Source organism: Scyliorhinus canicula, chromosome 26 (genome assembly GCF_902713615.1).
Source record: "Scyliorhinus canicula chromosome 26, sScyCan1.1, whole genome shotgun sequence".
NCBI classification, from domain to species: Eukaryota; Metazoa; Chordata; class Chondrichthyes; order Carcharhiniformes; family Scyliorhinidae; genus Scyliorhinus; species Scyliorhinus canicula.
Genome location: NC_052171.1, coordinates 1,403,092 through 1,419,451, shown reverse-complemented (window position 1 = coordinate 1,419,451; position 16,360 = coordinate 1,403,092). Strand labels below are relative to the sequence as shown.

The 16,360-nt window shown below is 43.7% G+C and overlaps 1 protein-coding gene across 5 annotated transcripts in view; it reads left to right on the top strand.

The window, feature by feature from the left end:
* The window catches only part of LOC119957393, a 48,949-nt gene that overhangs the window by 11,793 nt on the left and 20,796 nt on the right, over positions 1–16,360 (top strand). For 4 of the 5 annotated variants that reach the window (XM_038785411.1, XM_038785412.1, XM_038785409.1 and 1 more), the window contains 5 exons: positions 2,085–2,197; positions 2,917–2,977; positions 4,970–5,024; positions 5,938–6,285; positions 6,817–7,059. In XM_038785411.1, the coding sequence (XP_038641339.1) occupies positions 2,085–2,197; positions 2,917–2,977; positions 4,970–5,024; positions 5,938–6,285; positions 6,817–7,059 (820 nt within the window). The remainder of the gene's footprint in view (positions 1–2,084; positions 2,198–2,916; positions 2,978–4,969; positions 5,025–5,937; positions 6,286–6,816; positions 7,060–16,360) is intronic. The other variant, XM_038785413.1, reaches the window with a different exon arrangement.

Below are 16,360 nucleotides of genomic sequence, written 5' to 3'. Positions count from 1 at the left end.
GTGTCAGTGCAGAACTGTACTGAATTGCAAAGAGACGTGTCTGCTATTTTGATATGAATAGTGGATTTGCTAAATTTTACATCTACAGTCATTTACTTGATTACAAAATACCGCTAAATACAATGTTCATATTTTCTCTAGCCACATACACAGTATTATATTTGTATATCGTATCCTGCTATGCATTGACATGTGAAGCAGCATATTTTCATGTTAAAATTACAAATTAAAAAAAAAATCATTTACGGGATGTGGGCGTGGCTGGTTCGGCTAGTAGTTATTGCCCATCCCGAGTTGCCCTTCAGAAGGTGGTGATGAATTGCCTTCTTGAACCGCTGCAGTCCCTAAGGTGTAGGTATACTCACCTTGCTGTTCAGGAGTTCCAGTATTTTGCCTCAGTGACAGTGAAGAAACGGCGATATAATAATAATCTTTATTGTCATAAGTAGGCTTACATTAACAGTGCAATGAAGTTACCGTGAAAATCCCCTAGTCGCCGCACTCTGCCACCTGTTTGAGTACACGGAGAAGAATTCAGAATGTCCAAATGACCTAACAAGCATGTCTTCCGGGACTTGCGGGAGGAAACTGGAGCATCCGGAGGAAACCCCTGCAGACACAGGCAGAACGTGCAGACTCCGCCCAGACAGTGGCCCAAGCCGGGATTCGAACCTGTGACTCCGGCACTGTGAAGCAACAGTGCTAACCACTGTACTACCATGTTGCCCATATATTCCCAAGACTGGATGGTGAGTGACTTGGAGGTGAACCTCCAGTTGGTGGTGTTCCCAGGTATATGTTGCTCCTATCCTTCCAGATGGTAGTGGTCATGGGTTTGGAAGGGATTGTCTAAGGAACCCTGATGAGTTCCTGCAGTGCATCTTGTAGTTGGTGCACATGGCTGCCACTGTTTGCCAGTGGTGGAGGGTTTGAATGTTTGTGGAAGGGATGCCAATCAATCGGGCTGCTTTTTCCTGGATGGTGTCGAGCTTTTTGAGTGTTGTTGGAACTGCAGTCATCCAGGGAAGTGGAGAGTATTCCATTACACTCCTGACATGTACCTTGTAGATGGTGGACAGGCTTTGGGGGAGTCAGGAGATGAGTTGTTCGCTCCAGGATTCCGAGTCTTTGACCCGCTCTGGTAGCCACAGTATTAATTAGGCTAGTCCAGGTCAGTTTCTGATTCATGGTAAACCTCACGATGTTGTTTTCAGCTGTGTACTTTGAAAAAAATCTTTACACATGGGTTTCCAAGGGTAATCCAGCAGGACAGCCACTTGAAACATTTGTATTAACACAGTATGGGAGCAAAAGCATACTTCAGCTGATGTATTGTATGAAATGTGAAGCCATAAATTAATGTCACATAATCATCTCGGGCTCAGTTGGTAGTTTTCTCGCCCCTGAGTCATAAAGCTTCTGGATCAAGTTCTGCCATTGGTTTGAGCACAAAAATCTGTGCTGATAATTGATGACAATTCTGAGGGAATGCTGCACTGTTAGAGGAACATCTTTTGGCTGAGACAGTATACTGGGGGCTTATTTGCATGTTTTGTTTGATGTAGAAAATGCCATGACATTATTTTGAGGAAGAGCAGGGGAGTGAGATCTGGTGTCCTGCCAATATTTATTTGTCAATCAAAATTAGAAAATCAACTCTGGCCATTATCACTTGCTGTTTGTGGAAGCTTGCCATATGCAAATTCACTACTTTGTTTCCGAAACTGCATCGGTGACTTTGGAACAGAAGTACTTTATTGTCTTTGAAGAGTTTTGGGACATGCATTGGCGTGGACAACACTTTGTAAATGCACCTCTTTTCTTGTTCATCTTGAGGCAACTGACTACTCACCGTGACTTGACTGTTACATTATTCAGCGCAAAATGGTCTCCAGAAATAATCCAAATTTGAAAGAAGGTATTTGAAGGTAACCTGGTACTGCTTGTGTTGAGAGATATTGGCAGGCATCACAGAGCACAAATGGCTGTTTGGCTCTTTAATGAAGTTGAAAGAATATTAAATTCCATTCAAGTGTTGAAATGGCATGAAATCTTTGACATGAGCAATATTTCACTCTTTTCAGGTGTTTTCAAAAAGTCAAAGTGGTGCTGAATCTGCTTGGCTAAATGGAAGATTTGTATCTGATGGAAACTGGGTGAAACCATGTGATATTACAGTTTTTACTGGTTCTGTCAGGTAATTTGCATGATAGACTTCCATACCATTTCTTGATTTTGTGTAAATATATAAATTACAGGTTGTGACTTCATTCAATGCATATATTTAGCACAGGGTTATCACAGACTGGGCAACTAATGAAATGAAAAATGAAATGAAGATCGCTTATTGTCACGAGTAGGCTTCAATGAAGTTACTGTGAAAAGCCCCTAGTCGCCACATTCCGGCACCTGTCCGGGGAGGCTGATACGGGAATTGAACCGCACTGCTGGCCTGCTTAGTCTGCTTTAAAAGCCAGCGATTTAGCTCAGTGAGCTAAACCAGCCCCTTATGGATTCACTCTGCCCTCTTTTCTGAATAACTGATCATAAGCTGGTTTCATAACAATAAACAAACGTTGTTCCTCAAGGCCACCTAGAGACACCCCCCCCCCCCCCCCCCCCCCCCCCCCAAACGGTGTGAAGTGTCTGAATGTCAAAAGATGGCAGGATTTGACTCAGCTGTGATGCATTTTCTGGTTTGAAAGGCTGCCGAAACCTATTGTCTCACATTGATAAAGAGCTGTAATTTTTTCAGCTTTGGCAATTTACCTCTGTTCTGGCCATTGAAGCTACCAGGTTTGTTGGCTCCCTTAAATTGAGACACAAACTGTCAGAGGCCAATATTTTTTACAACTAAGATTTGTGGTAGTTTCAAGTTTGTGGTACAAGTGCATATCTTTGTGACTCGATTCGCAGGTTTGAAAACCAGGATTTGAAAAACTTTGCTTCATTGTCTGACAAGGATGTAACAACACAAGTATGTCATTTTAATATTTTATGATGACCCATAACTATATGTAAGAGTTGAGATGAAGTGATTGGGTGATTGGTGAGGCTGCACCTGGAGTATTGTGCACAGTTTTGGTCCCCTTATTTCAGGAAAGTTGTGGCATTAGAGGCAGTTGAGAGGACTTGGTTTTGTTGAAAGAGTGCCAAAAGAAGAATTGGCACTGTACTGTCTCAGGAAGAATTCATCCGATTTGATGTTCTACATAGAAATTGTACAGAGGTGGTTTTGCTAGCAATTACAGCGATCTCTCATTTAACGCTGATGTGTTCCTGAAAAAAACAAAGTAAACAAAACTCAATTTCCTGTAAAAAGCATATAATAAGGATGCCTTCTTTTCCTGACATTTCATTTTCAGAGTAAAGGACCATTAAATTGGGTAACACAGTAGCACAAGTGGCTTCACAGCGCCAGGGTCGCAGGTTTGATTCCCTGCTGGATCACTGTCTGTGTGGAGTCTGCACGTTCTCCCCGTGTCTGCGTGGGTTTCCCACAGTCCAAAGACGTGCAGGTTAGGTGGATTGGCCATGCTAAATTGTCCTGAGTGTCCAAAAAGATTAGGAGGGGTTATTGGGTTACGGGGATAGGGTGGGTGAGGGCTTAATGTGGGTGGGTGCAGACTCAATGGGCCGAATGTCCTCCTGCACTGTATGTTCTATGTTCTAAAAGCCTTGCACATATTCAATTTATTTGAAAATGGCTAGACATGTTTGTAGTTTTGTTCCTTGAATAAAACTGCCAAATTTACAGAGTAGGATGGATTCTTCAGTAAATATAACTCTTGCCTCTGAACAAAAACAGTTGCATCATGCAGAGAGGCTCGGGAGAGAGGAGCAGTGGGAACAGGGTACTTTCCCAGCTGAATTAGGCACTTATTTGACTCCAGTGTGTTGTACGTTGTGACTGAAATGAACAATTTGTTTAAATATATAAATTAAAAGTCATGGCTTTATTCAATGCATTTATTTATCACAGAGCCATAACAGACTTGGTAACTGATGGATTCACTCTCCCCTCTTTTCTGAATAACTGATCATAAGCTGGTTTCATAACAATAAACAAAAGTTGTTCCTCATGGCTACCTAGAGGCTGTGGTGCAAAGTGTCTGTCAACAGATGGCAGAATACTCTGGCTGTAATATATGCATCTTCAGTCTGTTGAACGTACCCCGACTGCTTTGGAGATCATAACTGATTCCATGCCCTGTATCTCAGAAGTTTGGATGTCAAACTGGAGTTAGGGCTTCAGGGTCATTGTGAATTATTGAAGTCAACGAATGTCAACAGTTAGACACTTTGGAATGGTTAGTGATTCTGACCTGTCTGAAAATTTGGTGAGAAGTGTGTTATAATCGAGATCATAGTATCTGAATCCACAAAGAACAATGCCCGTAAATTCAGTCTAAATTTCAGTGCCATTTTACTGATAGACCCAAATGGAGTTTATTTCTGTGGCATAATTGGTTGCATTCCGTTGCAGGCACTGATCAGAACATCACAGTCCTCTTGCCTTGCTTGGCAGCAGCTCTCCTCTGGGTGCTTCTCCCACAATTGGGACCACCATGGGAATGCTGCTACTGATCGCTCTGCAATCATTCCGAAGGGTCATGACCGCACTCAGAAAAACCCTGCCTTCGAGGTTCCCCTTCAAGCCACTCACCATCCTGGCATGGAAATATATCACCATTCTCTCTCTATTGGGTCAAAATCTTGGAATTCCCTCCTGAACAGCATTGTGGGTATACCTACACCTCAAGGAATCACACAAGAAGTCAGCTCACTGTCACCTTCTGAAGAGCAACTAGGGGTGGGCAATCAATGCTGGTCTAGCCAGCGGCACACATCCCATCCCGTAAGATTAATTAAAAAAAAAAGTAAAATCATCTTTTGAGACATCGGGTTGTGTAAAAACTAAATGTCTGTTTTGGAGTGCTTTTTTACATCTGAGTTATTATTACAATAGGAGACTCTCATGTCGGAAAAGCATTTACCATATAAGGCAAGGAGGAAAGCACCTGGTAAAGAACAAGTTTCTCATTTTTTTTGTGGCGTAAATATAAAGAAATTAGATTTATACTGTGCCTTGTTGAATCTCCAATGCAATAGATCATTTTTGGATTGCAGCCACTTATATGTGGGCAAATGTGTTTCTACTTTGTAAAGATAAAGATGTTGGCCAGGATAACCTCACTTGTTTAATGTCCACAGAGAAATGAGACCGCTATTTTATCATGGTATCTGAAGGACGATATCGCTGAAATGCAATATCTCTTCAGTACTGCACAAAAATGGCAGTACACTCAAGCCATTTTCAAAAATATTTGTGAGAGGGCGGCAAAGTGGCGCAGTTTTCAGCACTACTGCCTCACAGCACCTAGAACCTGGATTTGGTCCCGGCTGCAGGTCACTGTCCATGTGGAGTTTGCAAATTCTCCCCGTGTCTGTGTGGATCACACTCCCACAACCCAAAGATGTGCAGAATAAGTGGATTGGCCACGCAAAGTGCCCCTAAATTGGAAAAATTAAAATAAAGATAGCCTGAGGTTGCAGTATTGAAGGTCAACCATGTTGACACTTCAATATTGAGTCCTGGGGCACAGTTATTTCAGTCTGTGGAGGGTGGGTGGAGCAATTTTATGTCATTGGGTATTGGAATATGTTGTGTATTCGAGAACATTTTGTCATGCTCTGTATTCCATTGCAAAGATGACTTCCAGTCAGTAATATGAGGAAGCTGGGTGGGAAACCTACTACTATGATTAAGGGAGATGGGGTGTAGTTTGTAACCATGTCTAACTGCACTATAGAAATAATGTTTGGAGCAATTCTAGAAGTATAGAACTTGTGTGAAAGTATCTTGGAACAAATTGTGATTAGTAGCTGTAATTACAGTTGGGAATGTGAAGACATAAATATGCTTCTGATTAACAGGCAAAAGGAAATTACAAGATTATCCCTTGCGTGAAATTGCAATATCATCAGTCAAAAATCAAGATCGAAGCACCAAGCAGCTATTTTGCAGACGGCTATTACAAGCAAATAACAGACTGTGTGTACCCCTAACATTGGAAGAAAAAAAAACATTGCAAGTTCACAAATTAGTGAAGTGTCAGTCCAGAAGACAGCAAATGTCTTCACATCAAAAAGGATCAGATGAAACAGCTAAAAATACAGCTATAGTTACGCTGCCAACAACATCATTCAAGCTCGACCTCTTGTCTGAGGACTTAACTCAGACTAATGAATTGTCATGGAGACCTGTTGCTCTCGAAAAAAAAGGTAACGTTTTTCCAAACTTGGCAGTTTGCACGGACCCCTAATGTGATCATGGGCATACCAGAACATAAACGGCAAAATGACGTGAACAGCTGATGGTGTGCATGAGAGCATCCAGTGGTGCAAATACTGAAAATAAATTGGTGCAAAAAATTTGGACGCTAAGCCATTATCTTTATTTCTTTGTTTCATAATTTGCTGAATTTACTGACTTTTCCAAGAACTCCATCAGTTCTCCAGTCCCGGGTCAAGGTATCCAGCTTTCTCATGTAAATCTAGGCTGTGAATCCCAGCATTTTGTCTTGGGCAGTCACTGTTGAGTCTGAACTCTTTCTTACCAAACAAACACACTTGGTAGAGGATTTACAACTGCGACTTATTACTTCCCAATCCTCCTGAACCTGTCATTGAAGCCACATTTAGTATGAAACCAGAAACCTGTGAGAAGTTGTGAACAAATGTGGAAATCCAACACAATGTGTAGATAAACCTTGTATCCATTTATTTGAATTGACTGTTTTTTCTTCTTTATAGGCTCAACAGTACAAACAGTTGATAGAGAAGGCGAGGTGAGGGCTTTCTTACGAGCAACACCCAGTGATTGTGCCCCTTGCAGCAATCTTCGTGGTGAAAATATTATAAACGAAGAAGAAGACGTAATGGGTAAGGAGCAAGCCCATGCAATGGCTTCAATCACTGTGAAAACACCCTCTACCCCACTGGGTTCTGCAAACCAACTGGGATTCGCAGCAGAGATGTTCAACCAGAAGTCAGCAGGTAATGTGGAACTGACTGAAGTGGAGAAACTTCACATTGTGAAAAAAAAATGAAATGAAAATCGCTTATTGTCACGAGTAGGCTTCAATGAAGTTACTGTGAAAAGCCCCTAGTCGCCACATTCCGGCGCCTGTCCGGGGAGGCTGGCACGGGAATCGAACCGTGCTGCTCGCCTGCTTGGTCTGCTTTAAAAGCCAGCGATTTAGCCTGGTGAGCTAAACCAGCCCCTGGGCTAGTGTGCGGTCAATTCCAGCCCCATGTATCCCAAAGTCACAACACAAGTGAATTAACCAATAATTCTTATAGAAATACCTGTTACCTTTGACCCACGGCTTCCCAACAATCCTTTTTAAAAAAAAATAAAATTTAGAGTGCCCAATTATTTTTTCCAATTAAGGGGCAATTTAGCATGGCCAATCTGCCTATCCTGCACATCTTTGGGTTGTGGGGGTGAAACCCACGCAGACACGGGGAGAACGTGCAAACTCCACGGACAGTGACCCAGGGCCGGGATTCGAACCCAGGTCCTCAGCGCCGTAGGCAGCAATGCTCGCCACTGTGCCACCGTGCTGCCCCTGCCCAACAATCCTAGTCACCAGGTTTGTAAATGGAAACTTGATTACTGTTTATAGTAAGAATTATCCACGGTGGCGCAGTGGTTGGCACTGCTGCCTCACGGCTCCGAGGACCCGGGTTGGATCCTGGCCCCAGGCCACTGTCCATGTGGAGTTTTCACATTCTCACCTTGTCTGCGTTGGTATCACCCCCACAACAAAAAAGATGTGAAGGGTAGGTGGATTGGCTATGCTAAATTGCCCTTAATTGGGAAAAAAAGAAATGGGGACTCTAAATTTATTTTAAAAATGTAATAAGAACTATCGTGAAATATGCAGTCAATATAAATGGTTACCAACAAGCTAATACCTAATATATCCACTTTAACCTGCGTCCACCCTCCACACACACTCACGCAAGACCGGCAAATAAAGATGATGGTTCTTTCACACACTCTTCACAGCAAGCTTCCAGATTAAAAATTTTGGTTTCCAGCCTGTAATGATTATCTTTGTAGCGTAATTCATTCAGGTACTCTGCAGGTTAGCAATGCATGACTCACAGCTTTCACTGGAGTGGCACCTTATTTCTCATCAAACTGTGCTTTCAGTTCGTAGTTTGTCTTCAGTCCTCTGTAGTTCCAGGAAAACAGCACCTGGAGGCTTTCTAGCCTCAAACCCGGAGGCCCCAACCAGGGCTGGTTTGGCACAGTGGGCTAAATAGCTGACTTGTCATACAGAACAAGGCAGCAGCGCGGTTCAATTCCCGTACCAGCCTCCCCGAATAGGCGAATGTGGCGACTAGGGACTTTTCACAGTACCTTCATTGAAGCCTACTTGTGACATGCGATTATCATTATCATATCTAGAGAGAATGTGAGTCCTCACAGTAGCTTTCTGAAGAGAGTCAGCTGGATCTTTCTTTCACCCCACTGCCAGAATCAAAACTGAAACCAAACTTAAACCGTGGGATTCTGAAAAGCATCTAATAGGAATAGGATCTAATCACCACCTATTACTGGGCAGAGCATAGCCTTCTGGCCACCAGCCAATCAGTCAAACCAAGTCCCAAGCCATCTCTCTCACTGATGTTGAGCAGTCTGCCACTTCTGTTTAAATGAGCACAGCCTTCCGGGTTCTTCCTACGTGGATTAAAGATACAGACTTATTGCCTTAAAGCGATGCCCGTTAATCATCCATGGATCAAAAATGTAATGGCAAAAATAAAAGAAAGTGGAAATAAAGGAATAAATAGGGAACAAATAGGAAGAGCCCTTACAAAATATCCTTTCCTTGAGTTGTGCTTGTCAGGATGCTCTCCCTGGGCTCCAGAGCATGGAAATCATCTGAGGTTTCGTACTCTGGTTCACGATCCAGTCACAAGGTGCTGGAAATGTGTATGTGTGTTTAATATTTGGAAATACGTGGGCTTTTGGTCAGTTTTCATTCAGATTACTGAACCACTAGTGTCAAATCTTGCATGAAATATGACCACTGAAGCAGGATGTTGGGGAGAACATGGTACCTGTAGTGTAGTACCTGAGCAGCAGTCAGTTCACTTTTAGCAGATGGATAAATAGTGAAGACAAAATGGTATACAATTTGATCTTGAGGAAGATATTTTACATTCCAAAAGGTTTTCACAGTTTTAAAGAAATCAGACAAATATTTTAGTTTCAAAGAGCAGGAAGAGGAATGCTAAGAATCATTCCCAATCATAGAAATAAAGAAACTCCGAGCCGGAGTAGCCATTTGGCCCTTCAATCCTGCTCCACCATTCATTATGATCATGACTGATCAACCAGCTCAGTCATCTGTTCCAGCTTTCTCCCCATAACCATTAATCCCTTTAGCCCCAGGAGCTAAACCTAACCCCTTGAAACATACAATATTTTGGCCTCAACTGTTTGCTGGGAGCAAATTCCACAGGCTAACCACTCTGTGTGAAGAGATTTCTCCTCATCTCAGTCTTAAATGGTTTATTCCATATCCTTTGATTGTAAACCCTGGTTCTGGACGAGCCCTGCCATTAGGAGCATCCTTCCTGCATCGACCCTGTCTCATCCTGTTCGAATTTTGACGGGTTCTATAAGATTCTCCCTCATACTTCTGAATTCCATGGAATATAATCTGAATCAACTCAACCTCTCCTTACATACTGTCCCACCATCCCAGGAATCAGTCTGACAAACCTTCACTGCTCTCCCTCCATCGCAAGAACATCTTCCTCAAATAAGGAGACCAAAAATACACACAATATTCCAGGTGTGGTCTCACTAAGACCTTCCTGCACTCCAATCCTCTCTCTGTGAAGGCCAACATGCCATTGACTGCCTTTATCACCTGTTGCACCTGCATGCTTGCTTTTAGCGATTGATGTATAAGGACACCCAGGCCTCATCTCAATCTCGAGAAATTGAGATAATCTGCCTTCCTGTTTTTGCTACCATAGTGGATAAACTCACATTTGTCCACGTTATACTGCATCTGCCATGCATCTGGCTACTTACTGAACTTGTCAAAATCACACTGAAACATCTCTGCATCCTCCTCACAGCTCACTCTCCCACCCAGCTATGTGTTCTCTGCCACATCCACTGGATGTCCCTCGTCAATGTTGCTAATTACAACTTCGAAGAATTCCAGGCAATTTATCAAGCATCAATTCCCTTTTATAGATCCATGCTGACTCTGTCCGACCCTGCCACTGCTTTCCAATCATTCTGCTGTTAAATATTTTGTCATGGACTCCAGTATTTTCCTCACTATCGACATCAGGCTGATTGGCCTATAATTCTGTTTTCTCTCTATCTCTTTTTAAGTAGTGAGGTGACATTAGCTACCCTCCAATCTGTAGAAACTTCCAGAGTCCATAGAATCTTGGAAGATGACCACCAATTCATCCACTATTTCTCAGGCCATTTTGTTAAATACTCTGAGATTATAGATTGTAATAATAATAATCTTTATTAGTGTCACAAGTACGCATTAGCACTGCAATTAAGTTAATGTGAAAATCCCCTAGTCGTCACTCTCCGGCGCCTGTTCGGGTACAGTGAGGGAGAATTCAGAATTCCCAATGCATCTAACAAGCACATCTTTTGGGACTTGTGGGAGGAAACCGGAGAACCCGGAGGAAACCCATACAGACACGGGGAGAACGTGCAGACACTGCACAGGCCGTGATTGAAGCAGGAATCGAACCCGGGACCCTGGTGCTGTTAGGCAACAGTGCTAACCACTGTGCCACCATGCAGGGCCAAGTACTGGATGATTTTTTATTCACTTAAGTCTGCATCTACAACTGCTGATCTCAGGACATGCAGAAAACAGCCAAGTGATGCAATGTGAAATTAATAGGATGAGTATTCAGTGAGGATGAGGTCATCGGGTTGGAAGAGCCTTTTGTTGTATCACTGTGACCTTGTGAAAAGTCTTTGTATGGGTGAGGAACCAAATCCTCAAGTCGAACAGTTCAGATGTTCCTTTATCACATGCGGTTATAATTTCCAGTTTCGGGCAGCACGGTGGCCTAGTGGTTAGCACAACCGCCTCACGGCGCTGAGGTCCCAGGTTCGATCCCGGCTCTGGGTCACTGTCCGTGTGGAGTTTGCACATTCTCCCCGTGTCTGCGTGGGTTTCGCCCCCACAACCCAAAAACGTGCAAGCTAGGTGGATTGGCCACGCTAAATTGCCCCTTAATTGGAAAATTGATTGGGTACACTAAATTTAAAAAAAAAATAAAATAAAATAATTTCCAGTTTCATGCCATTTCCAACATCATCACCACAGTTTGGGGGTCTATATACAACCTCCACTTAAGTGTTTTGCCCTGTGGCTTCTCAGCCCTTCCCAAACAGATTCCACATTGCTGGAGCTAATATCCTTTTTCACTATTGCGTTAATTCCCGTACCAGCCTCCCCGAACAGGTGCCGGAATGTGGCGAGTAGGGGCTTTTCACAGTAACTTCATTTGAAGCCGACTCGTGACAATAAGCGATTTTTATTTTCATTTCCTCTTTAACCAGCAATGCATACTACTACCGCCTTCTGTGACTTCATCTTCCCAAACATTGAGTGGAAACTCTTTAGATCAAATAGTTTGGATGGGGTGGTGTTTGTGCAGTGTGTCCAGGAAGCTTTTCTAACACAGTATGTAGATTGTCCGGCCAATGGGGAGGCCATATTGGATTTGGTACTTGGTAATGAACCAGGGCAAGTGATAGATTTGTTAGTGGGGGAGCATTTGGAGGTAGTGACCACAATTCTGTGACTTTCACTTTAGTAATGGAGAGGGATAGATGCGTGCAACAGGGTACGGTTTACAATTGGGGGAAGGGTACATACAATGCTCTCAGACAAAAATTGAAGTGCATAAGTTGGGAACATAGGATGTCAGGGAAGGACACAAGTGAAATGTGGAACTTGTTCAAGGAATAGGTACTGCGTGTCTTTGATATGTATGTCCCTGTCAGGCAGGGAAGAGATGGTCAAGTAAGGGAACCATGGTTGACAAGAGAGGTTGAATGTTTTGTTAAGAGGAAGAAGGAGACTTATGTAAGGCTGAGGAAACGAGGTTCAGACAGGGCACTGGAGGGATACAAGATAGCCAGGAAGGAACTGAAGAAAGGAATTAGGAGAGCTAAGAGAGGACATGAAAAATCTTTGGCGGGTTGGATCAAGGAAAACCCCAAGGCCTATTACACATATGTAATAAATGTAAGAATGACTAGAGCGAGGGTAGGTCCGATCAAGGACAGTAGCGGGAGGTCAGGGATAGGGTTAAAAGTTCGAAAGAGGGCACCGGCAAGCAAGATGCTGGTTTGAAGTGTGTCTACTTCAACGCCAGGAGCATCCGGAATAAGGTGGGTGAGCTTGCAGCATGGGTTGGTACCTGGGATCTCGATTTTGTGGCGATTTCGGAGACATGGGTAGAGCAGGGACAGGAGTGGTTGTTGCAGGTTCCAGGATTTAGATGTTTCTGTAAGAACAGAGAAGATGGTAAAAGAGGGGGGGTATGGCATTGTTAATCAAGGAAAGTATTACGGCAGCAGAAAGGACGTTTGAGGACTCGTTTACTGAGGTAGTATGGACCGAGGTTAGGAACAGGAGAGGAGAGGTCACCCTGTTGGGAGTTGTCTATAGACCTCCGAATAGTTCCAGAGGTGTAGAGGAAAGGATTGCAAAGATGATTCTCGACAGGAGCGAGAGTAACAGGGTAGTTGTTATGGGGGACTTTAACTTTCCAAATATTGACTGGAAATACTATAGTTTGAGTACTATAGATGGGTCAGTTTTTGTGCAGTGTGTGCAGGAGGGTTTTCTGACACAGTATGTAGACAGGCCAACAAGGGGCGATGCCACATTGGATTTGGTACTGGGTAATGCACCCGGCCAGGTGTTAGATTTAGATGTAGGTGAGCACTTTGGTGATAGTGATCACAATTCGGTTATGTTTACTTTAGCGATGGGCAGGGAATAGGTATAAACCGCAAGGCAAGAATTATAGCTGGGGAAAGGCAATTATGATGCTATTCGGCAAGATTTAGGATGTATAGGATGGGGAAGGAAACATCAGGGGATGGGTACAATCGAAATGTGGAGCTTTTTCAAGGAACAGCTACTGCTTGTCCTTGATAAGTATGTACCTGTCAGGCACGGAGGAAGTTGTTGAGCAAGGGAACCGTGGTTTACTAAGGAAGTTGAAGCACTTGTCAAGAGGAAGAAGGCGGCTTATGTTAGGATGAGACATGAAGGCTCAGTCAGGGCACTTGAGAGTTACAAGTTAGCCAGGAAGGACCTAAAGGGAGAGTTAAGAAGAGCGAGGAGAGGACACAAAAAGTCATTGGTGGATAGGATCAAGGAAAACCCTAAGGCTTTCTATAGGTATATCAGGAACAAAAGAATGACTAGAGTAAGATTAGGGCCAATCAAGGGTAGTAGTGGAAAGTTGTGTGTGGAAGCAGAGGAGATAGGGGAAGCGTTAAATGGATATTTTTCATCAGTGTTTGCACTGGAGAAAGACAATGTTGTCGAGGAGAATACTCAGGTACAGTCGACCAGGCTAGATGGGATTGAGGTTCATAAGGGCCAGATGGGATTTATCCTAGGATTCTCTGGGAAGCCAGGGAGGAGATTGCAGAGCCTTTGTCCTTGATCTTTATGTCGTCTTTGTTGACAGGAATAGTGCCGGAAGACTGGAGGATAGCAAATGTTGTCCCCTTGTTCAAGAAGGGGAGTAGAGACAACCCTGGTAATTATAGACCTGTGAGCCTTACTTCGGTTGTGGGTAAAATGTTTTGAAAAGGTTATAAGAGATAGGGTTTATAATCATCTTGAAAAGAACAAGTTGATTAGCGATACTCAACACGGTTTTGTGAAGGGTAGGTCATGCCTCACAAACCTTATTGCATTTTTTGAGAAGGTGACCAAACAGGTGGATGAGGGTAAAGCGGTTGATGTGGTGTATATGGATTTCAGTAAGGCGTTTGATAAGGTTCCCCACGGTAGGCTATTGCAGAAAATACGGAAGTATGGGATTGAAGGTGATTTAGCGGTTTGGATCAGTAATTGGCTAGCTGAAAGAAGACAGAGGGTGGTGGTTGATGGCAAATGTTCATCCTGGAGTTCAGTTAATAGTGGTATACCGCAAGGATCTGTTTTGGGGCCACTGCTGTTTGTCATTTTTATATATGACCTGGAAGAGGGTGTAGAAGGATGGGTTAGTAAATTTGCAGATGACACGAAGGTCGGTGGAGTTGTGGATAGTGCTGAAGGATGTTATAGGTTACAGAGGGACATAGATAAGCTGCAGAGCTGGGCTGAGAGCTGGCAGATGGAGTTTAATGCGGAAAAGTGTGAGGTGGTTCACTTTGGAAGGAGTAACAGGAATGCAGAGGACTGGGCTAATGGCAAGATTCTTGGTAGTGTAGATGAACAGAGAGATCTCGACATCCAGGTACATAAATCCCTGAAAGTTGCCACCCAGGTTAATAGGGCTGTTAAGAAGACATATGGTGTGCTAGCCTTTATCAGTAGGGGGATTAAGTTTCGGAGCCACGAGGTCATGCTGCAGCTGTACAAAACTCTGGTGCGGCCGCACCTGGAGTACTGCGTGCAGTTCTGGTCACCACATTATAGGAAGGATGTGGAAGCTTTGGAAAGGGTTCAGAGGAGATTTACTAGGATGTTGCCTGGTATGGAGGGAAGGTTTTACGAGGAAAGGCTCAGGGACTTGAGGTTGTTTTCGTTAGAGAGGAGAAGGCTGAGAGGTGACTTAATAGAGACATATAAGATAGTTAGATAAGATAGGGTGGACAGTGAGAGTCTTTTTCCTCGGATGGTGATGACCAACACGAGGGGACATAGCTTTAAATTGAGGGGTGGTAGATATAGGACAGATGTCAGAGGCAGTTTCTTTACTCGGAGAGTAGTAGGGGTGTGGAACACCCTGCCTGCAACAGTAGTGGACTCGCCAAATTTAAGGGCATTTAAGTGGTCACTGGAAAGACATATGGATGAAAATGGAATCGTGTAGGTCAGATAGCCTTCAGATGGTTTCACGGGTCGGCGCAGCATCGAGGGTCGAAGGGCCCGTACTGCGCTGTAATGTTCTATGTTCTATTGTGTATTGAGTCTGAAGAGATAGGAGAGGTCTTGAGCGAGTACTTTTCTTCAGTATTTACAAACAAGAGGGGCCATATTGATGGAGAGGACAGGGTGAAACAGACTGGTAAACTCGAGGAGATACTTGTTAGGAAGGAAGATGTGTTGGGCATTTTGAAAAACGTGAGGATAGACAAGTCCCCCGGGCCTGACGGGATATATCCAAGGATTCTATGGGAAGCAAGAAATGAAATTGCAGAACAGTTGGCAATGATCTTTTCGTCCTCACTGTCAACAGGGGGTGGTACCAGTGGATTGGAGAGTGGCGAATGTCGTGCCCCTGTTCAAAAAAGGGAATTACAGTCCAGTTAGTCTTTACTTCGGTGGTAGGCAAAGTAATGGAAAGGGTACTGAGGGATAGGATTTCTGAGCATCTGGAAAAACACTGCTTGATTAGGGATAGTCAGCACGGATTTGTGAGGGTAGGTCTTGCCTTACAAGTCTTATTGAATTCTTTGAGGAGGTGACCAAGCATGTGAATGAAGGTAAAGCAGTGGATGTAGTGGAAATGGATTTTAGTAAGGCATTTGATTAGGTTCCCCATGGTAGGCTTTGCAGAAAGTAAGGAGGCATGGGATAGTGGGAGATCGTTATCTAACTGGCTAACCAATAGAAGTCAGAGAGTGGTGGTGGATGGCAAATATTCAGCCTGGAGCCCAGTTACCAGTGGCGTACCGCAGGGATCAGTTCTGGGTCCTCTGCTGTTTGTGATTTTCATTAATAACTTGGTTGAGGGAGTTGAAGGGTGGGTCAGTAAATTTGCAGACGATACGAAGATTGGTGGAGTTGTGGATAGTGAGGAGGGCTGTTGTCGGCTGCAAATAGATAGGTTGCAGAGCTGGGCTGAGAAGTGGCAGATGGAGTTTAACCCTGACAAGTGAGGTTTTCCTTTTTGGAAGGACAAATATGAATGCGGAATACAGGGTTAACGGTAGGGTTCTTGGCAATGTGGAATAGCAGAGAGATCTTGTGGTCTATGTTCATAGATCTTTGAAAGTTGCCACTCAAGTGGATAGAGCTGTGAAGAAGGCCTATGGTCTGCTAGCGTACATTAGCAGAGGGATTGAATTTAAGAGCCGTGA